This window comes from Kwoniella bestiolae, chromosome 5 (genome assembly GCF_000512585.2).
Source record: "Kwoniella bestiolae CBS 10118 chromosome 5, complete sequence".
In the NCBI taxonomy this organism is placed as follows: domain Eukaryota; kingdom Fungi; phylum Basidiomycota; class Tremellomycetes; order Tremellales; family Cryptococcaceae; genus Kwoniella; species Kwoniella bestiolae.
Window position 1 is genome coordinate 883,650 of NC_089245.1, and position 22,043 is coordinate 905,692.

At 46.9% G+C, this 22,043-nt stretch overlaps 11 protein-coding genes across 11 annotated transcripts; 7 read left to right on the forward strand and 4 right to left on the reverse strand.

Moving 5' to 3' along the window:
• Positions 1–17: 17 nt before the first annotated feature.
• Positions 18–1,813, reverse strand: I302_106716 (centromere/microtubule-binding protein CBF5; the record flags this gene model as incomplete). Its single annotated transcript, XM_019192632.1, has 4 exons — positions 18–721; positions 841–1,456; positions 1,534–1,613; positions 1,726–1,813. The coding sequence occupies 4 exons, from the start codon at positions 1,811–1,813 to the stop codon at positions 18–20; spliced, it is 1,488 nt and encodes a 495-aa protein (XP_019045629.1).
• Positions 1,814–2,896: 1,083 nt separating this feature from the next.
• On the forward strand, positions 2,897–3,206 carry I302_106717 (uncharacterized protein; the record flags this gene model as incomplete). The annotated part of the gene is made up of 2 exons (XM_019192631.1): positions 2,897–2,919; positions 2,996–3,206. The coding sequence occupies 2 exons, from the start codon at positions 2,897–2,899 to the stop codon at positions 3,204–3,206; spliced, it is 234 nt and encodes a 77-aa protein (XP_019045628.1).
• A 955-nt stretch (positions 3,207–4,161) lies between these two features.
• Positions 4,162–4,810, forward strand: I302_106718 (uncharacterized protein; the record flags this gene model as incomplete). The annotated part of the gene is made up of 3 exons (XM_019192630.1): positions 4,162–4,315; positions 4,438–4,514; positions 4,610–4,810. The coding sequence occupies 3 exons, from the start codon at positions 4,162–4,164 to the stop codon at positions 4,808–4,810; spliced, it is 432 nt and encodes a 143-aa protein (XP_019045627.1).
• A 702-nt stretch (positions 4,811–5,512) lies between these two features.
• On the forward strand, positions 5,513–5,916 carry I302_106719 (uncharacterized protein; the record flags this gene model as incomplete). The annotated part of the gene is made up of 3 exons (XM_019192629.1): positions 5,513–5,561; positions 5,625–5,719; positions 5,782–5,916. 3 exons carry the CDS (start codon positions 5,513–5,515, stop codon positions 5,914–5,916), a joined length of 279 nt encoding a protein of 92 aa, XP_019045626.1.
• Positions 5,917–6,349: 433 nt separating this feature from the next.
• On the forward strand, positions 6,350–7,496 carry I302_106720 (uncharacterized protein; the record flags this gene model as incomplete). The annotated part of the gene is made up of 3 exons (XM_019192628.1): positions 6,350–6,434; positions 6,506–6,575; positions 6,752–7,496. The coding sequence occupies 3 exons, from the start codon at positions 6,350–6,352 to the stop codon at positions 7,494–7,496; spliced, it is 900 nt and encodes a 299-aa protein (XP_019045625.1).
• Positions 7,497–9,636: 2,140 nt separating this feature from the next.
• Positions 9,637–9,933, forward strand: I302_106721 (uncharacterized protein; the record flags this gene model as incomplete). The annotated part of the gene is made up of 1 exon (XM_019192627.1): positions 9,637–9,933. The coding sequence occupies one exon, from the start codon at positions 9,637–9,639 to the stop codon at positions 9,931–9,933; it is 297 nt and encodes a 98-aa protein (XP_019045624.1).
• Positions 9,934–10,954: 1,021 nt separating this feature from the next.
• On the forward strand, positions 10,955–11,609 carry I302_106722 (uncharacterized protein; the record flags this gene model as incomplete). The annotated part of the gene is made up of 3 exons (XM_065870323.1): positions 10,955–11,017; positions 11,100–11,155; positions 11,213–11,609. The coding sequence occupies 3 exons, from the start codon at positions 10,955–10,957 to the stop codon at positions 11,607–11,609; spliced, it is 516 nt and encodes a 171-aa protein (XP_065726395.1).
• Positions 11,610–12,217: 608 nt separating this feature from the next.
• On the reverse strand, positions 12,218–14,906 carry I302_106723 (uncharacterized protein; the record flags this gene model as incomplete). Its single annotated transcript, XM_019192625.1, has 8 exons — positions 12,218–12,310; positions 12,392–12,469; positions 12,569–12,687; positions 12,812–13,013; positions 13,195–13,682; positions 13,775–13,844; positions 13,922–13,986; positions 14,048–14,906. 8 exons carry the CDS (start codon positions 14,904–14,906, stop codon positions 12,218–12,220), a joined length of 1,974 nt encoding a protein of 657 aa, XP_019045622.1.
• Positions 14,907–16,023: 1,117 nt separating this feature from the next.
• Positions 16,024–19,111, forward strand: I302_106724 (glycerol kinase; the record flags this gene model as incomplete). Its single annotated transcript, XM_065870324.1, has 8 exons — positions 16,024–16,646; positions 16,714–16,913; positions 17,014–17,446; positions 17,516–17,648; positions 17,728–18,176; positions 18,279–18,395; positions 18,461–18,671; positions 18,797–19,111. The coding sequence occupies 8 exons, from the start codon at positions 16,024–16,026 to the stop codon at positions 19,109–19,111; spliced, it is 2,481 nt and encodes an 826-aa protein (XP_065726396.1).
• Positions 19,112–19,601: 490 nt separating this feature from the next.
• I302_106725 (uncharacterized protein) lies at positions 19,602–19,979 on the reverse strand (the record flags this gene model as incomplete). The annotated part of the gene is made up of 1 exon (XM_019192623.1): positions 19,602–19,979. The coding sequence occupies one exon, from the start codon at positions 19,977–19,979 to the stop codon at positions 19,602–19,604; it is 378 nt and encodes a 125-aa protein (XP_019045620.1).
• A 656-nt stretch (positions 19,980–20,635) lies between these two features.
• Positions 20,636–21,299, reverse strand: I302_106726 (uncharacterized protein; the record flags this gene model as incomplete). Its single annotated transcript, XM_019192622.1, has 4 exons — positions 20,636–20,840; positions 20,950–20,963; positions 21,028–21,158; positions 21,248–21,299. 4 exons carry the CDS (start codon positions 21,297–21,299, stop codon positions 20,636–20,638), a joined length of 402 nt encoding a protein of 133 aa, XP_019045619.1.
• Positions 21,300–22,043: the final 744 nt, after the last annotated feature.

The following is a 22,043-nucleotide window of genomic DNA, read 5'->3' on the forward strand; positions in this document are numbered from 1 at the left end:
TCCCACCCCTAAGGAACCTAGGCAGCAGCCTTCTTCTCCTTCTTCTCTTTCTTGGCTGCCTTCCTAGCTGCTCGCTCTTCGGCGGTCTCCTCTCGTTCGACTCCATCCTCAGTCTTCACCTTCTTCTTCTTCTTCTCCTTCTCTCCATCGCCTTTCGAAGGTGTAGCCACGACCTCGCTCTCAGTCTCTCTCTTCCTCTTCTTCTCGGTCTCCTTCTCATCGACTTCTATGGGGGTGATCGTGGCAGTAGCGGGTGGTTGGGTAGGTACCATCCCACCCTCCTCCTGAGCGGCATTGTAATCTACATACTCCTTATTCCATTCCTGAGGTGTAACTCCATCAATCGCCTTCCCGTATTTATCGAGTTTCCCAGTCTTGATCATCTTCTTCTTTTCCTGGGCTTTGGGTCCCAAACCCCATCGTCTTGGGTACAAGTCTCGGTTCATAATACATCTCTTCACCTTGGCTACGACACCGTGATCGCATGATGCCAGGTCGACGGTGGACATCATCGCTATTCCAATGGCGATGGCCTCTCCCTTGGTAGTCATCAGGACGACCTCCTCGTTGACCTCGATGTCGGATTCGTATCGCAATAAACCGGGGATCATGAGTTTCGCTCCGTAACATACTGCGTTTACTGCAGAGTCCTTGACTACTACTCGCTTGAAGTTGGTCAAGAGGGATTCGAGAGGTCGGATCACTCGTCGGAGGTATGTTTCTGGTTGAGAAAATGAGAGTTAGCATGGTTGTGACTCTATCCGAGGAAAGGAAAAGAAGGCTGGGCGCTTGACGGGTATCGGGCGATATGATTAGAGAGATAGATAGACAAACACTCACCATCCCTAGTGTTATCGTACAACCACTGCGCATCCAGCACGTCGTGCATCGAAACGATATCATCGTTCTCCCCCGTGATTCCCGACCTGACTCGTCTAAGTTCCTGCATATGCGCTCCAACCCCAAGCAACAAACCAAGATGTACACAAAGCGTTCTAATATAAGTACCAGCTTCGCAGGATACCCAGAACACCCCCATATTCCTTTTATCATCGTATTCCACCAATTTTGACTCGTAGATCGTCCTCACTCGCAATTGTCTCTTCACAGCAGAGATAAGTGGGGGACGTTGGAATAACGCTCCGGTAAGAGTTTCCAAAGCTCTTGCAACGGCCTTTTCACCTTCGGGGACTTTATCGTGGAATCGGACGACGCAGACATACTCTTTTCCTGCACCTTGTTGGGACTTGACGAGACGGGTGGCACGGTCGATACACACGATCAGGCATCCTGTCACCTTGGGATCCAGTGTACCGGAATGACCTGTCTTCTCGACTCTGAGGATTCGTTTGAGCCACGCGACGACTTCGTGGGAGGAGGGGTTGGAGGGTTTGTCAAGGTTGATCACTCCTGATTTGACGTAGGTTTGGAGATCTCGTTTGAGGGGGGATACACCCTGCATCAACATAGGTTAGACCATCAGTACGTGGACTTTGTAAACCAAAGAGGAGGATGATGGAAGGAGTTACTCACAGTGGGAATGGGAGTGAAATGGGAAGATCTAACTAAGAGTTTATCGTAATTCTTCAAAAGCAATGGCCATTGAGAGGTATCTAAGCGAAAATGACAAGAATATTAGCATCCCCACCCACCTCATTATCTACATTCTCTCCTGAGCCGAATGCCATGCACTGGTAAGGATATGGAAAGGAAAGCACGACTCACCAAGCTTCGGCGTAACAGCCTCACTCTTGATAGCATAATCCTCAGATTGCTGCAACTCCGTCACCTGTCCATTGGTTAAAGAGGCCATCTTGTCGTATGTATTTGTTATATCTACAATCTTCCGTTCGATCTCTGTCTAGGATTATATGACCTAGCTGAGGGTTCTTTGGAAGTTGATTATGTGTATGGTCTGGAGGTGAACTAAAGTACTGCTTTCAAGCAAGCAGGATTTTAGAGGACCAAAGGAAAAAATCGAACCAAGAGATTTTGTGGAAACTGAAATTGTGGAGAGTGGGGGTATCTCCGTGAAGAGGAATGAACGATATTACCGGATAGAAGCGGGTGTGGCGGTCTGGTAGGGAATGAACAAGATCACTGTACTCCATTAAGCGCAACTCCATAGAGGAACAACTGTAAGTTGGGGATGGCATGCATGCAACACCTGGTTTCAGACTTGAACGACGATGGGCTATAGATGTGAGATGGTTAAAGTGGGGAGCAAGATGTGTTAATGGGCGCTTGAGACTGATACATCGTCTACGGGAACTGACATCCCTTGCCATTTATCTCCTACCCACTCACTCAACATCCTTGAACGATCATGTCATAATGCCATGTCGAACCCGAGTCACGTCCAAATCGTATCAGCTGAATGAAACAAGCTGTCCAGTCTCTTGTCAACTGAGGCGATAGGATTGGCTCAAAGCGAAATGAGATGACGTCCTTCTCCATAATCGATGAAGCTCTGCCCTTGGAAATAACAGCCTCTGAAATAGACTATTCCTTCACGTGTGGACTCCCGTGAACGTCAATCGTATCTGCTGAGTCTTCCTGTATTGTCTGAATAATAGCACATTGTGGAATAGAGCAGAAGTGATATCTTGGCAAACATGTTAAAAATAGAAAGACGATGTTAAATCCGGAATATTCAGTTGGGAAAATCATAAACGTTCGTGAGCCGGCAAGAGAAATAGACACGAGGGAAGAATTAAGATGCTCATTGTATCAATATCGATGATGTATGGTGAGCATACCAGTGAACGAGAGTCTATGCCCCGTCCCAAGTATTCCCGCGATGATAAGGATAATCCAAACACTTCTTAAACCGTCCGTCCAGATTGATGCTCAGTACTGACTTCCTCCAGACATACACATCCGCACGTCTCAGAAGATGACAACCACCCCTCAAATCAGGTATGTACTCTTCTCGCAATAGTCCTGCCATTTCAAGTCCCTCTCACCAGACCTAACCTGCGTATGTCTCTTACAGTCCCTCCGAGCCTCCACCATCGAATACTTCCAATCAACCCATAACATCCCCACCACCCGCAGAATCCAAACCAACGATCAAACCATTCATCTCCGCCCCGCAAGGCGAGGGAACTCGGAACCAGCCGCTTGGCTCGGAGGCTCTAGGTAATCCATGTGGATGTGGGCCGGATGCATGGGGGAAATGGTTGATGGCTTGTGCGAGGTGTTAGGATGCATACCTGTAGTGTGAGTGGTTGTTTGTTGTATGTGATACCTATCACAGTCAGATCCAGTATTTCGTAGTGTTGCGACCCCAGAAAATTGATGATGACGCGTAGAATCACGTCACGTTTTTCCTGAAGATTTCATTTATCCACTCCACTTCTCCGCATGTCACGTAACAAACATTTTTCATTCATCGACTCTTCATGTATGGCAGTCAAATGGTGCCGGTGCTCATGCTCCAGTCGGGGCAGAGCTTATCGATGGGTGGAAGACAGCAAACCAAGAGTAGAAACCTGAAGAACCGAATCTCACAGTAGTGTAACCTCGTTTACTGTACCGATCAAGGATCATCGCAGACATGTTAAGCTATTGCGTTCTAACTCGACGGCTGACGTATAGGATAGTACCCTCCTTGCTCGCCAGACCAAAAATAGACACATACCAATACACCTTGCAAGCCGTTTTATTCCAACCGCACGACACAATCTTGAAACAAGCGGAAAACTACTACTGGTACCGCATGCACCGCTAATTTTAGCTCGGTACGTTGAGTTAGTTCAGGAAAGATAACGTTAGGACCCCCGTGTCATCTCGGAGATCTTTGCTTCTTTGCTTTTTTGGTGACCTAGCTCCCCCTTATCTAGCTAGCAAAGCATAGCCCGAAGTGCTATGTTGGTACCAGTGTTGCCGCTTTCACCGATCATCTCTCGTTATTGTAAACGAAAAAAGAGCGCATCAACACGATAGATTCTTATAAAGTCATGCTATCGCCGCTCGATCTCCGGTATTCTTTTCATCACTCAACATCAACATCAATCAATCAATTGGAGCAATAGTAATTCCTTCAACATATCTCAACCATCTCAGTCACCATCAGATACTATATATTCCATCTAATCGTACCAGACAAATCGCAACAGTAGGATATATACACAAACAGACCCATCAAACATACCAACCATGTCATTCCCACCATCATCACCTTCTTCATCGTCTTCATCGCACCACGATTCATACCCATTTAGGACCAACGAGAAGGATATTCAGCAATCCAGGGATATGTCCAAACATCCTTATAGGTCAGAATGGAGAGAGAGACAGGGATCGGCATCTGGTATGTCTCCAAATTCCTTTCATCACACACTCTCCCCAAAACAAAACAACTTCCGCCTCTCTATTTCGTAAAGCCTTCATCAATTCACTGTAATACTGATGAATTCACTCTCACTCAAACAGAGGAAAGTACAGGCCCATATGACCATTACCCCCCTGCTCGACCACGTAAGAGCTTCCTAAAGAGGTTGACCTCTTGTGTAAGTATTCATGCTCATCGCCTCTCTCACCCACCATTCCTCCCGTCTCGCTCTATCCAGATCGAAAACTCATCTTGTTCACTCTTCACTACCAGTTCGAATTCGACGATTCGGATCCTGTAGCTCGCTATCGCCCCCGACACGAGGCGATCTTCGGTAAAAATCCTGTATACAGGAATCACCAGATCCAGCCGCAGAATGAGGATCAGGCGAAGATGATACCCAGTGAGACTCAGGCGCCGAATAGCTTTGCGGGTGGTACGACCGGTGGAAGTGGGACGGGGGGAAGCTCATAATACCCTAGTCCTAGGATCACCCTTTGATGGATTCCCTCACTGTATTTTATCATACCTTTTGCCGATATTCACTGTAGTATGATCACCCATTTATGATATAATTTCAGATGCTTCTATGCACTACCGTCATGTCGATTATGCAGATCAAACAATACATAGATGCCATGTACAATGGCAAGGTATGAGACCGCCGGTTGGACATTGTTAGCGAGAATGAGTGATGTGATTTCATTGCGCAGTCTCGGAATAAACGATAATCGTATCTTATCTGAAATTTATGAGCGACTGAATGAGAACATCGTTTCTGTTCATCCTCAAGACTTGAATGATATGAATGTTGAACCGTCAATCGACTCATAACCATCATGTTCTCACACTGCACTGCACTGCACTGCGGCGCACAAATCAAAATATAGAATAGAGCTCTCAGATCTGATTATTACCCTAAAGGGGACCCCTAAGCTAAACAGGAAAACGCCATGATCGTCCGTTTCAGATGTTCCTGATTTAAACATTTAAACCCCTTGAGCCCGAAGTGCCAATCTACTCACAGTGTGTATGTATATGTCTGTATGACGTATCGCCGAAGACGAAGATGATATGCTACACAGTAGCAGATGGAGATTGAAGGATCAGGCTATTGCATGCATCTTTCTCATCGCACAAAGAGGAGGAAGGTGTTCGAAGGTACAGTCAAGAATCATGTCGAATCAGCCCATAGACATTCAACCAAGCCATCAGAATGAAATGAGTGAGTTCACCACGATAACGAGCTGCACTGTATCGTGATCCAAAGCTGATACGTGGTGCCTAGACCCTTGGAAACCAACCAAGAGAGCTGCCGACGATATCTCCATATTCAGCTTTTCAGATGAACGAACAAGTAATGGGTGGTTATGCTGTCTTGGAGTGGGTAATTTCTTTCTAGTACGCTCAGAGAAGACGAGACTGCTCACACAGGTGACTGACAGTCGAGGTCGAAAACCAAACCCAAGACTACCCAACCTTCCCAGACAGAGAAGCCTTTACCTAGACCATACACTTCTCCACTACCATCCGAACACGGATATTCCAACTCTGCTTTTCAACCTTATCATCAGAGGTGATGTACCGACTACGGGGTCCAAGCGCTGGTACAGGAAAGTAGAGTGGGGCTCTGATCGTAGATGATGAATATGGGAACGATAGATCCTTAATGCATGTTGTACATAATATCGTTTGTTATACCTCTTGACTCTGGTGCCATATATGTCTTGTGTATATTAACTTTGATCGATAAAAGCACAAAAGAGAACGCGACACAGCATGACGACCTTACCACCAAGAGATCCGATTGATGTGCACGGACATATACATACGAACACAAGGCTGTACAATACACATCACACGTTCATGACTACCATCATCATCAATAACAGCCTTGTCATCTACGATATGGTCGACATCCACTCTTACATACTTGATCAGTAAGAATCATCTCGTCACACCCGTCAATGTCCTACACCTATCCATCTAAGCCAATCACAACCACTGCCAACTATGTCGGAAACGGACGGTGAGGAAAAGCAAGCCAAGGGCAAAGAAACGGCCAGGGAGAAGATGAAAGAGAAGGACGTTAGAGCTGGTAAGCCGTGTTGGTATGTCGTCCAGATATCGTTTGACCCACCTGACTGACGAACGCCTCTCTCGCCTAAGCTTCATTCCATAATAGACAGAATGTATATCGATTCGTCGGTAGTTTGTTGAGGGCATCCAAGAAGGTGCAGTATCCTCTATCTGAATCCCATGATAGCTATAGGTCCATGTTCTTTCTCAGCTTGCTACATCTGCCAGTTTGAGAGATTGACTGCTGATTTGATCGTTGCCTCTGTCATCCACAGTATGTAACATCATTTTTCCCTACCAGCTGCCCAAAGTCAAGCTCCTACCTTATATTCGCAGCCGCCCACCCCCAGCATCATCATCCTCAACATCCGATCCCATCCCACTCTCAGGTCCACTCGCCTCCCCATCCACCGTCCCACGCTCTACCATCCCCTCCTCTCGGCTCAAGGGTCATGCCCCCCGCCTAATCCATGTGGGAGGTAATGCCCACCTACGCGATTCAATCTCAGCAGGCGAATACGCAAGTAGACAACGAGAGTTGTTCCGACTCAAACAAGCTCTGAGGAATAACTCTTCACCCTATATACCATTGGTCGCCGCCACTCCCCAGGGCATAAGGAGGGATTCCAACGGAGAGATCATATGGTGCGCTCAACCCGCAACACATCCCACAAGCTGTTGTTGTTGTGTCACTGGGGTTAGAGAGGCGGTAGGATGTGATCCCGCCACTTATGCGCCTTTTCTCCTGACCTCGTCTACTGCAGAAGCGGGAGCAGGAGCTAGGGGGGACTCGAATGGAGAGATCATATGGTGTGATTATCCCAATACACATCCTTCGTCGTGTTGTTGTTCCATCCGAAGAAGTGAGGAGAATGGGGCAGGGGGATTGGATTTGAATCAAGTTGATTGGGGCGCTGTGTATAACCTGATGGAGGGTTTCATGAAGGACGGAGGGAATGGTACGGGTGGAACAGGGGGTGAAGCTGAGTACTGCGAATGCCATGGTCATCCTGTTGACCTCGCCTCGGACTTTTTTTTGCGGAGGAGGGATGGATGGTGGCGGATGTGGATCTGGTGGTGATGGAGGTGGGTCAGGTGGGGATGGGGGTGGGTCATCGGGTGGTGGTTGTGGTGGGGGAGGAGGGGGCTGTGGTGGAGGTGGTGGGTAGGAAGCTCGAATAGAGTCAAGTAAAGGACGAAGGAAGGACAGTCAGGAAGAGTGTCTAGAGAGAATACATGATGAGGATGAGGTTACGGCGTGGTCATCGGTCAGTCGGGAGGGAGGCTTTTATAGTATCCGTGTTATACATTTTATGTACAGTATCAACCTGATCATCGAGCTTTGCCTCGTGGAAGTAGATTCAGGCATTATCAATCGAGAGAGCTCGACTTTGTAGGCGAAATCGTCATGGGTGAGAAAACCTCCGCGTTTAGTGACTAAGGTTAGACCATACCTCCGAAGTAGACTGGCGATCTCGGTGAGTCTGAGAGCTAACACCACGAAAGGGCCGCATAACACGACCCCATGACCTTATGATGCACCGCTTGAAGGGGCAATGATTACTGGGTCAGAAGCTATAGGACATCTGTGTGGAAATTGCCTGTCGACCTTGTTGGTATATCATATATACAGTATGGATTCTCTTGGTATTCGCGAGGAGAACTTCATCTCTTCATCCTGTAAGCCACGACTGATTCACAAAATCACTCATCCGATATCTACCCACGTTCGTGTGAGGCCATCGAGGGGGTCTGAAAGAGGTCAAATATGACATCTCCTCAACCTATCAAGACTGGTGGTGCGTTACATCACCCTACCCTTCGGAAGTATGGTGAAGGTTTATGACGATGCTTATCATTGTTCATGCACTACAGCAGCATATAAGGAGACCAGGTGTCGTCCGACAATTCTGAGCATCGTCCTCAAGGTGAGTTGTCGTCGATCTGATAAGATCTCGTAGGGCATAAGCTCAAACTCCAAAATTCTTCTCCTGGTCGTCAGAAATGGTAAGTTACGCCCATTTATCCAATTAGCACGTCGTTTCTATATGTATAACACCAATCGGATCAAGTCACGCTGTACTGTACTAATGACAAGATCGTCGACACAGGCTGAAATCGACTTCCACCCGCTCTCAGAGTATGATCAAACCCTCTTCAACGACCACTTCGGATTACTAGGAGTACCCAAACCTCCTTTCCTTACCACTCCGAGCTATCCCAAGCCACCCCCTGTATAGCCCTCCTCCACCTTACTCGTAGTCATCCAGTTCAACAGGACGGGGGATAGCTGCGATGTGATGCGCTAGGATCACACTGAGTGTTATCATCAAAGCGATTGTGCAAATTATGTATGGATGTTCTCATCTCCCTCCTTCATTCAGCTCACTGATAAGTTATGATTCTGGCTTGATAATACCATCTGACGACATTTAGGAATAAAATGCGAGATTTGTTATTCCACATTGATTCAAGTATAGCGTACAACACCAAAGTCATTCTTGCATCTATAAGATGATGTTCCAAGCACTACATCTACTCGATTCCGAATGACTGCGCCAGGCACAGCCATGATTGATTGATTGATTGATTGATTGATTGATTGATTGATTGATTGATTGATTGATTGATTGATTGATTGATTGATTGATTGATTGATTGATTGATTGATTGATTGATTGATTGATTGATTGATTGATTGATTGATTGATTGATTGATTGATTGATTGATTGATTGATTGATTGATTGATTGATGGGATGGGACGGTGGCTTCGTGCGTCTCGGTGAGATAAGACCGCTTCACGCTGATGGTTGCCACTTAGCTGAGATCAGTTGATGTATATTGTACGTATATAGATTGAGGTTGAGTCAGTATACTCCCGAGTACATTCGTGTTGAAAGGTCTGGTCCACTCTTACATCGCTGAGCTGCACATTGGCTGAGCAGCTACTTCGACGGGTCGCTCCATGCTCTAGGACGCTTGCTTGTGATCAACTATGAAAGGAGAAGAAGATACCCTGAGACTTAGAGGAGGCAGGTTCTGCGGATTATTCAGAGTGAGTCGGGACTCATGAATCATCACTTTCACTGTCAGTTGGGCTGACTCATCTCACCATAGCGACGGTACGTCCTCAACTCTTCATCATTAACCTTTCGCCTCAGTTCAATCACACTTTTACGATACTAATTATCGATCCCGTAATATCGCAGAAACAAACCCATGACGTTCCCCGCCTATGATCCCGAACCTCCAACCATTCCCACCAAGTCACCCACTCCACCTCCTCCCAAACCCCGAGCAACTTACACATCAGGTCATAACTCCACCAACACCTCTACCGCCAACAACAACAGCACACCCAATCGTAACGAGGTTCTCACGGCAGGTGCATACATGGCACCGGCGCTACCCCTCGTAGTCGCTGCCCCTGCTCTAGCCGATGGGAACTCACACGGACATTCCGATAACGCCGGATCAGGGATGGGGATTGGCGGTTCATCCGCCTGCGGTCCCTAGTGAGGCTCCACCAGAACTCACCGGGCGGATCATGTTCGTCTTAAAAGGATTGATTGGCACATTTGCGTTTTCATTCGAGTAAGGGTATAGGGTATGATTGACAACCGGCCCCAAGACTGGGTGCAATTACCGACACTTCTGATCTCTCATTTGAGATGACCGATTTTGAATTATGTGAAGATAAGATCTGACATGATACGACAGTTTGAGGGATTTTGCGAAATGGAACTGACAGCTTCAGAGTGGAGCAGCGCAACGGCAATACCGTTACGATACAAGAACAAGCTGAAACTTGTAACCGCGGCCGTACAAAGGAGCATACATGATATGATATAAATAAGGTAGTAACCCTCCTTGGCAAAACCAAAAGGAACCGGATATCATCTCTTCCCGGGATGGATACATCGTGTTGATAAGGCGGAGTAAGGCGTCATACAACCCGATGATATCGGAAAGAACGTTTATGAGCTTCTTGAGGATCAATCCGCAAGCTCGGTTCTGCGAGTGGATGCTGTGTTCGTTGCAGATCACTATGACGTATGGAAGAGATGCAGTATTATTCCATCGTTTCGCCGTGATAACCGATCTAGAAATGGATTAGTAATATCAATCCAGGCACACACACAAACAAACAAACAAGAAATGAATCAACTGAAACAAACAATGAGATGATGCACACGACCGAGCACGTTTGATCTTGATCCAACCAGCATCGCCCTTTCTGCTCCGGGGTGATATCATGCACCGCTTGGAAGGATAGGAGGTTGATAACCGGATGGTCCACTCAACTCTGAGTAGACAAAGGTATAAATAATGGAATATCTTGGTAGCTGTTGGATTGAATGCTTGCCACCATCACTCCATATTCGAAGCTCAACCTCATCACTCGGCCCATCACTACCTGTCTGTACTACATTGACACTTCCATCGTTCGATACGAACCTCTAAACACACAATGACCAGTGAGTACGATCCCTTCTCCGTTCTAATCTCCCAAGGATCCCTTGACTAACCACTATATATGTCAGGTATGGAACAAGGCACACTCCGACTTCGAGGTGGTGGGTTCTGCGGTATATTCAGAGTGAGTGATAAGTCCCTCTCATCTTTACTCCGCTGACTTCATACGCATATCATCTGAACTATACTGACTGGTCCATTCACAGCCACGGTACGTCATCTCGTTCACGCTCGAGACCGAACATCCTCTTCAAGTATCTCAGTAGCTTTAGCCCCCCAACTTGAGAAAGTCCAAGCTGACATCTACCCATGCTTGCAGAACCAAACCTCCCACAGTACCATACAACGAAAAACCCTCTCCACCCTTCATCTCTCACAAACCAGCTAAACCATCCAAATACTCTACCATCGGAACGACCACCAACAGAAACAACAATCGAAACGAAGGGTACATGTCCAACGCGGGTGCATTCGCCGGTTATCCAGGTATACCAGTTGTCGTTGCTCCTCCTCCCGATATGGGGACTGGCGGACACGGACACGGACATGGGTGTGATTCGGGGAGCGGTGGTCATCATGGCTCTTCTGGTGGGGATACAGGTGGATCGGGAGGGATCTCATCATGTGGTGGTGGGTCTTCAGGAGGAGGTGATTCGGGTGGTGGGTCGTCCTGCGGGGGCGGTGGTGGGGGATGTGGGGGTGGTGGTGGGTCTTAGATGGGTCATGACACTTGGGTGTAGGCTACTCTTTGTTCTGAATCAATCCAAGAGGGTATGTTAGCCGAATGGTCAAATGGAGGAAATCAGGTTTCCGAGGTATGAGATTCTGATACCATACGACTTGATATTTTGTAATTGATGAAATGAAACCAGAAGAATAAGAATAAGGATCAGAATAAGAGAATGGAGAACTTATGTATGTACCGGTTCGAGATGACAAAGAAATGATATATCATGTTGTAGCTATGAATATGTGACTTGATAATTAAACTATCATTGCCTATATCAATCCGAACTGATCGTACACAACATCCAGGATGGTACATCGACCCATCATCAACGATAGAGCAGTAAGCTCTGATCCCCTCCTCCACCTGACTTGCTCTGTACCCACAAGAAAAACAAAGAAGCCTCTATAAAATGCATGATATACGTTAATGTCTATACTTGTACCCCTAAATCCCCTGAAGTTCGTTGAGAAGATATATGATCTACCGAATTTGATATGATACATTCTGAGCGAGTGGTATTCTCCCCATGCTGCTGAATCATGTGATCTACTCAACGAAGATTGCGTTGCGTTCTGGCGCAACTTGATTTGATATCTATCCCTGTTTTCGAGGTTCGGGTTCCTTGTAACTCATCATATCTCTATCTAATGAATGCAATCTCTGTAATTCTAGTAGTAGTCGGAATGTCTGTGTACGTGCATGGTGCATTAGCTTTCATTTTTATGTCTGTGTCAGAGCTATTTGAAGTCCATGAGGAGAAGAACTCACATAGGCTTGCATATTTACCCACGACCAATGTTCCAAAGCGAACTTCTGTCCAGCTTCACCGATCTTCTGGGCTAAATACTATCATCGAGAAATGCAATCAATCAGTCATCCCCAGGGCAAGTCCATGCTAAGGGAAAACAGGGAGAAAGAGAAAGAAGCGGAGGAGAAACAACCCACATCATGTCCTTTGGTACTATCTATATTTCCCGCTTCGTCGACCGGACCAACGAAGAAGGCCATTATATCGTATAGATCTGAGTAATCAGGTTTGAGTGGGATGTAGTGGTACCATGGGGCTAAGCCATAAGTCGAAAGTAGGATCAGCATTGACGCCCCTGTCAACGATCTGGACGGCTGATATCTGCTGTTGCAGGGGTTTTCGAGCAGAAGCAGACGAAGAAGGGAAGCTTGGTCACTCACTCAACCACTCCATGTGCCATTCAGGGAACATCGTAAATTTGATAACGGGACTACCGGAACTGAGTAATCTGTGAAATCTAGATGACCACCCATTCCCATCTACATCTAGATTATACTTGAACGCGGCTGCTTGGTCGGGCCATACCCTCTCGCCGAATTCGATGGTGTCGGCTACTTGTTGGCATACATCTGCGTTTGGGCACTGCGAGGATGCCGATAGAAGCAGGTTCAGATCGAGATATGAGAGAAGGAATTAGGTGTTGTGAACAGCACACGAAAAGAGTGAGCACAAGAGGGCATTCCGGGAGGAGGGATGAATCGAGGATTGTACATCAGCTTAACAATCTTGGTATCCCTGTGATAGATAATATGACACGACCCACCTGAACAGGTTTCCCCGACAACTTGACATCGGCATAAGCCTTACTCAACACCCTCTCCCACCTTCTCACGACCTTATAACTCCCCTCTCCATCAGGAACCATTATCTCCCTGAGTTGCTGATTCCACCAAGTATCTCCACCCTTGGGTCCGTTAATCATTAAATGCAATCTCATCCTGTGCGATTCCTTCCAATCCCTCTGTCCACCATACCCACCCGTCGTGGATCCTCGCCAGAACAACCTATTATCGGTCTTGTCCTCCCATGTACCAAGATAGGGCACGTCGGACTCGGTGATATTCATATATGCCTCCATAGGGGTGGTTTGGAAACTGGAGTCTCCGGGAAACTTCGATAAGACCAATATAGGTTTGAGGATGGACGGTGATCTGTGGGCATAGTCCAAGGACATAGCACCATGTAGACGCTTGAGTTCGGGGTATTCGCAGAAGTCCATTGTGGGTAAATGGTCGGAGATGAATGATTTGGCTAGTCACAAAGCAAGCAAGGCAGGATCAACAATCCGGTTCAGACTCGTAGATCCGTTGGCGATGTGAATATGAAGAGTAAGGTTAGCTCACGAAGTACAGCATCCGTAGCATTCTCTGCTCCTGGTCGGATGTTTGCTGGAGAATCAAGGGGACATGCTTTCTATGAAATGGAAATATGTCACGATCAGTATTCTATAGTACAACGCAACGCCATCGGATGACAGTCGGACCACTCACAAACCATCCCCACGCCGGTGTTCTGTTAGGATCCTCCAAAGCTTTTAGTTCTGTCTCATCGAAGTCTGATCCAATCCTTCTGTCAGTCACGCCTACTGATAGCCAACGGACGAAGGTCCAACTCACGATTACCTTCCCTAACCAACGACATGGCCCTTTCCCTCTGATCCTTACCCAGCACCACACTTCCCGTATCATGATCACTCCCCGTCACCTTCAAATAGAATCCCTCCGGCAAATCATCTACGAATCCTCCTATAAGACCTTGAAGATGTTTTGGTCTAGCCGCGTTCGATCTTTCCCCAACCAGCCCAACACCCTGCTTACTGATATCGAGGGTATACGTGAATCCCGTCCCTTCCAGCGCTTTTGACCTCGCAATGAAAGTCTGAGCAGGAAGAGCATGATGGGGTAACAGATCTCTCATGAGCTGATCATACTCATCTATAATCTTGATATCGTTCTTCTGACAGAAATTGAACCATTCGTCGAATCCCAGGGGTGGTGGCATCCTATATCGTTTCTTATATTCGCTGACAGCCTGTTGGAGGGTCTTGGACTGTGAGGAAAGGAGGTTCGTCCATTTCGTTTCGGCTTTTTCCATCAACTCGTATATTGGATGTTCAGGCTTCAACCCCTGTGTGGGAGGTAGAAGCGTTGCAGTCCCCTTATCTCCCCAGAACAAAGATGATCTCCTTCCCCTTCTACCACCCGGTACAGCGAATCCAAGTGGTGGGGGCGGTATACGTTCTATACCCAGTCCATGCCTTATACCGAACCAGTATAGTAGGAAGAAGATCACCATGAGATAGAGGATCTTCTTGGGACGCCGTATAGGTCGGGGCACCGAGTGGGGTATCATACCTACCGACGAGAGGGGGAAGGAGGAGTGAGAAGGTGGATGGTTGGTGGTAGGTAGGGATTTGTTCCATTTCGCTTTGGGTGATACACCGTATGCTGGGGAACGTGAGGATCGGGGAGGCATCTTGAGGGTGGAGGTGATGTATGATGACTGTGGGTGATGGGTATATTGTTTTAAGCCTAGATTTCTATGACTGGTCGATCATGCGTCTATTGTGCTGATATTGGACGTCTACTTGAAGTTGAGCTGTTCTATGAAAACCATGATATATCTGGTATATCTGGTATATCTGGTATATCTGGTATATCTGGTAGAAATTCATTCATTTCATTCACCATTCCATTTGACAATTGTTGATGTGATGTTACTCTCTCTCTTCAATTCTCAAACTCTAATCCATCTAACGCGACACACCACGTTCAGTCCACGCGCAAATCCAGACCAGCTTCTGTTGAGCCTGATTTCTTGCCAAAACGCCACGAGGAACCAGGAAACCAATCACTAGCTTGGGAAAAGATATCAGGCTGCAATGAGCAACTCGCTCGATACATGGACCCCAAGGGGCGAAGACGGAGCAGCGGGCCGGAATATCCATTAGTCACCCTGTAATCATTCAGGTATTCAGGGGAGAACAAGGATAAATTGAGTGAAAATACGCAGTTCGGTAACACCCAACAGCGGCAAAGGGAGGGGAGGGGAGGGGACAGTCTACACTTCTTTAGCCTTCTTTCAATATTTTCGTATGACGTTTTTTAACAGACCATTCTCATTCGCGAACACGAAACGAGACAAACTACTCGACCTGAGTATAGTACAGTTGTACAGTAATAGCACTGTACAGTTTACAAGGTGCTGTGTAATACCATACTCGTATTCCAGTTTATCTTCATCTTCTCTCTTTTAAATCAATCAAAAACATCTTTTCCATCTCGAAGCAAGTCGCCAAGAACCTCATTCGACCAAAGAAGATCTTATCGGGAATTTAAACCTTTCTCTTCTTCTGTTATCAACAGGTATTCCGGACAAAGTATCCACCGGGCCGTCGCTGCTCCGCTTCATCCGTCACTTTGACATTCCACCTCGATCTCTCTCTGATACCTCGTGACCAAAGTTACTAGTACTGTACTCGCACTACCAGAGCCAAGCAAACGGATACGAAACAGAAATTTCGGATCAACCCACCAAACACAAAGGAATAGATAGAGTATTATAGAACAACAAAGGAATCCTCTTTTCCAACATGTCTAGAACACCTAATGTAGATTTACAAATGTCTTCCATGAAGCACCCATCACCCCTCGGAGGAGGATTTGGATCCAGCGGAGGTCCAGGGTCCTTCACACCGGTATTCGAAACTTCCCCTCAAGTCTCTCCCGCCAACTCTCGAAGACCTTCCATCTCAGCTGCAGCGGGTGTCCAAGCACCCGTACCGAGAAGATTATCAGAGGTAGCTTCTGGCAGACCATCGTTCTCACAACAAGCTCCACCTCAACACCCTCAGATGCAACATCAGGTATCATACTTTTCCGGAGGGGGAGGTCATCCTCCTCCCACCCCTGGTGGAAATTACGTCCAAGGTGGTGGAGGAAGCGGCGGGTACTCTGGTGGGGCATCCTTGTCGAGACGGGGCTCTACAGCTTCACACATGTCTTCCGGACCTAGACCAATCCAAAGAGCAGATTATTCTGGACCAAATACTCCGTCCCTCCTTTCCCGAGCGGGTTCTCCAACCTTGCCATTGGGTAATGAACACACCACTGCTCCTCGAGCTTACTTCGAGGGTGCGGGTGGGTTCAGTGGAATGGACGGAAATAGAGAATTGAGGCAGGGTCAATTCATCGGTTCATTGGATTGTGGTACAACGTGAGTCGACCGCAATCCGACATCAAGACCATGTCGCAGCAACACTGATTCTTGCTTCATCGACTAGATCAACCCGATTCATCATCTTCGACAAGCGAGCCAAAATCATTGCAGAACATCAAACAGAGTTCGAACAGATCTTACCCCATGCGGGATGGCACGAACACGATCCCGAGGCTCTTGTCGACGCTATGACCGAATGTATCAACAAGGCTATTGAGAAGCTCGAATGGATGGGTTGGTCAAGAAAGAGTATAAAGGGTATTGGTGGGTATTCTGACTTCGTGTTGTCCTTCTTTGATGTCTGATGCCATGGAGTGATGATAAAGTAGTGACTTACTGATGATTGGTATGTTTGTTGATATAGGTATTACAAATCAAAGAGAAACCACCGTCTGTTGGTCCCGATCAACCGGTAAACCCCTGTGTAATGCCATTGTATGGGATGATTCTCGTACCCTCGGTGTTGTGAGAGAGTATGAGAAGAAGTTGGCAGAGGAGGGATTAGACATCGATGATGAGGAAGAAGATCTCAAGGGTGTTCCCGAGGATGTAGAGATTGGTACTGGTGGTGAAGATGCTGCGTTTGGTGAGAAAGGTGATGTAGTAGTTGAAACCGAAGATGGAGGTGAAAGTAAGGTTCAAGGTGAAAAAGATGGATTAGTCGAGAAAGTGGGAGAGAAGTTGGAAAATCTTGGTCTGGCCCAGAAAAAAGAGGAAACCAAGAAGCCGCAAGCCAATGGAAATGCCAACGTTCATGGACACAAGAAGAGGAAGGGTAAGGAAGGCATAGTCGATGTGTAAGTGTTCCTCTTGCATGGCTGCTCTCAAGCAAATGGGGAAGCTGACGGTATGTTCTGATTGATTAGCACCGGTATTCCCCTTTCTACCTATTTCTCAGCTATCAAACTCCGATGGATGTTGGATCACCAAAGACAAGTTCACGAGGCCCATGAGAATGACGATTTGATGTTTGGTACTGTTGATACTTGGCTTGTATATGTAAGTTTGGATTCTCATCTCGTTATCGCTTGTCGATGTAGGCGTGTAGCTGATTTACGCAACTTCTAAAATCTTATAGGCACTCACAGGAAGAGAACAAGGTGGTCTCCACATCATGGACGTGACCAACGCTTCGCGAACCCTCCTCATCTCCCTGAAGACCCTCCAATGGCATCCTCCATTATTACGATTCTTCGGTATCCGGCCATCCGTCTTGCCCAAGATCGTGTCCTCCTCAGAGATCTACGGTACCATCCATGAATCCATCGGTACTCCCTTGACCAGTGTGCCTATAGCTGGTATAGTGGGTGATCAACAGGCCGCGTTGGTAGGAAACAAATGTCTGAGAAAGGGAGAAGCCAAATGTACTTATGGTACTGGTGCTTTCGTCTTGTTCAACACTGGTGAAGAGTGTGTGAGGTCAAATTACGGATTGATCTCCACGGTCGCTTTCCAAGCTGGACCCGATGCCAAGCCTGTCTACGCGCTTGAGGGGTCTATTGCGGTTGCTGGGTCTGCTATCAAGTGGTGAGTGCATTTACACCATTCAATTTGCTACAAGAGATCCTTCGACCGCCATGGATTGCGCTTGTGCGACGGATTGTGCTAATTCTGGTTGTGCTGATGCAGGCTGAGAGATCAAATGAACCTGATCGAAGAATCATCAGATATGGACATTCTCGCCGGTTCAGTAGCCGACACCGGTGGTGTGTACTTTGTGACCGCTTTCAGTGGTTTACTCGCACCGTGAGTCCTTTCTACCCTCGATATGTAGCATACGAATGTGACTGATGATATTGCGTGATATATAGATACTGGGACAGGGAAGCTTCCGGAACAATCATCGGTCTTACTTCATATACCACTTCTGCACATATTGCTAGAGCCACTTTGGAAGCTGTATGTTATCAGACCAGAGCGGTATTGGACGTTATCGAGAAAGAGAGTGAAACGAAATTGGAGACTTTGAAAGTTGATGGTGGTGTTACCAACTCGGATTTGGCAATGCAACTGCAAGCTAATGTGAGTGCTGCATCTTCACATCTTTTCTACTCCCGTCCATCACCTCTTCCCTCGCATCGATCACCCCTACTTCACCCCATGTTGTCTTGTCATATTGAATCATGCTGATATCCCTGTTATTACAGATCGGAGGATTCAACGTCGCCCGTCCAGCCATGCGAGAATCCACGGCCCTCGGATCAGCCCTCCTTGCCGCCAACGCCCTCAAGCTATTCGGATGGGACTTGTCTAAACCTGAAACTTTGGCTGATGTCAATACCGCCGGTGTACATGTGTTCGAATCTGAATTAGAAGAGAAGGAACGGAAGAAGGCTATCAGGGGATGGGAGAGGGCGGTCAGTAGGGCCGGTAAATGGCATGAGGAGGGTGATGAGGAGGAGGAAGAGGAGAGGTACGAGGAGGAGAGAGGGTTGAGTAGGTTGCCTAGTCGACAACATTAGGCCACGGCGTGGGAAAAGGATATCTGTCTTGATGTAAGGATATGGATAGGTTTGTTGAATTGTTCAACGAAGGACGTAACAGTGGAAAATGATAATGTCATAGACGGGTGAGAGCAGTGACGGGGACATACATTTAGTATTTTTGTTGAAATGTTGTGACGGAACCGGAATAAGAGAGAAGCAGTTTTAACATTATATACCTATAAGAATGCATAGAAGCTATATCATACTTTGCTACGATATTGCAGGCAATCCGAGCAAGGTGACTTTGCGATAAGTTATCGGACAGGTGGTAATGTGAAGGCCAGCCTTTAATCCAAATCCACGTCAAGCGGTACAAGACGGGAGACTGTATACATAAAAATGGCCATTTGGCATTTCAAATAGCGATACATTGACACTGTCAAATCTTCTCTTCTGAATTTCTTCCCAATCTTGATTCTCCTCGTGCCATTCCATCCTATTCTCCCCTCACGAATCCACACATATACTATTCTCCCCCCTTCCCACCACGTCCAAGCCCCATCCCCCCCATATCGGGCTGGTCAACCCCATCCCCTCTCCAGGAATGATCGTTCCCACCTCCACACCCGCTCATCATCTGCTCACCAGGAACATCAGGAGCATCAGTACTCTTTTCATCAAGACCCAATCCCAACTCTGCACCAGAAGCACCGATAGCGGAGGCGGGCGCCACATCGTCTTTGGGGATGGTTTGCGAAGTCCCATCCTTCTTATTTTTGAATTTGTATTTCTTACCTTTATCTTTAATTTTGATATCGCCCTCTTTGGATTTGGTCTTGCTCTTGTCCTTATCTTTGGACTTGCTTTTATCCTTGGATTTGGATTTGGGATCTCCGCCTAGCATGGGGGTGTGGCCTGAATTGTCTGGAGGGGATTTGTGTCTATCATTGAACGGATGATCTGTCATCCACTGCAACAAATCCATATGGGCAAGAGAGATGAGCTTACCTGACCTATCGGGGTACAACATCATTTAGATCAGCCAAAAAGCCCCATATATCAGATAGCGAGGGAGTCCTGGAATGAATGGGAAGGGCAGAGAGAACATACTTGGTCGAGCCAATCGAAACATCCTCCTCCTCTTGTTCTTAGGACTGATTCTTGGGAAGTATCAAGACGATGATTGAACATGTTGATTCGAATTTACTGATAGATCCATGTTAGTCTATCAATCCGTAGGTCAAGAACGGACTTACAGAGTCTTAAGATAATTTGAATTTTACAGATGGTTGAAAGAAGATGAAAAGGAAGTTGCTCGCTGATTACAGATACTGTACTTGTGTTCCGCTCAACCTTCCAAAGAAGGCTAATGATCAGTATGAGGCATTGCATCGTGACCTATATTGTATACGTTGTCATCGTCAAGAGTATGCATGCACTTGCGTATGTGCTGAATCATCTTGACTTGTCGCTTTTGAGACATGATTTGAGGAAGCTCTGACCGCCACATCTGATTACAGTATGCGCACATCTTCATACATCAATCATGATCTACATAAACTACCCACCACCTCCACCACCACATCCCGCCGAAGCCCCACCTCCACCACCATCACCTGCAGCCCCTCCCCCACCATCTGCAGCTCCTCCGCTACCATCCCCATTACCATTCCCATCCGCCAGCGCGCCAACGGCTTCACCGAGCGCACCGAAAGCTTCGGCCTGTTTCTTCTTCTTCTTTTCCTGTCGACGGTGCTCGTACATCCTTCCCAAGGGTCGAGATATTTCAGTGATCTTACCTTCTCAGCTTGGAAAATGGGGCAAGACAATTTTGAATCGTGGTCTGTGTCAGAGGTGAGGGCGTAGTAACTCACTTGTACGATGCGGTCTAGTCGAGAATGATCAACATCAGATTTTGCGTTTCGTGCATTTTGAGCCTGAGGAAGACTCACCACAATACCTCTATAGGGACTAGGCTGACTAGGATCTCCACCATTGGACTTTACCATTTTCTTACTGACTCTGTCAATCTCATCTTCTATCCTGTCTAATACTTTCTGAGTGCTCGGCGAGATCTTCACATCTAGAGAATAGAAAACACGAAATACCAGATGAGCACACCAACATTATATTCCAGATACCTCGTACAAGGAGATCTGAGCGCGGACTCACCGTGATGTGATGATCCGCCTAGCTTATTCAATTTATCGCTGAGGCCCGTCATATCAATTTGGGTATGATTATCTATGCTTCAGTCTGGATGTAATTGTTCGAAACTGGTTGTTATCTGATGTGATTCTGTGCATATGCTGGTTGCGAGAATTTAGAAGAGACGCAGAGGCCTTTTTATAACATGTGCCTCTGCTCGTTTTTCCAAAACAAGAGATGAACTGCAATACGTCAGAGTGGATTTACCGGTTAGTTTTAGCTCAAAGGACGTCCTTTGGATCTCGGCGATCATGAACTGAGACGTCATGTACCTCAGTGAAGGCTGTGCTATACACGCCATCACAGGCATGCGCGGAATGGGATGTCCATCTCCACCATCCATCATAGGACTGAGTCTTGGTATCGACACCATCACAGGCAAAGGTGATATCTATGGGTAGAATGCCATGGTGCATCGACAGGCCACAGGAGGACAAAATTGACGGGCCATCGGAAAGTTGGCTCTCCCCCGATATCAGCTTGTAGCCATGTAATGGAGTCATCCAATCTTTCTGAGTGTTAAATGATTATCGACGAGACCAGAGATCAACCTATAAAGATACGCGGCTTTCATCCTATCCTACGGATGTCCCTATCGACACTCCAGCTTCTTGTAACATATCAACAATCTTCCATCTCGTCTTGCACTTCTTCCTTTTACGTTCTTCCTCCTCGGTTCTATGAGATTCACCATCTCAGCTGGGTTTAGACCACCATGAAATAGGGGAGTAAATCACTTGTTTCTCCTATTCTTGCAGTC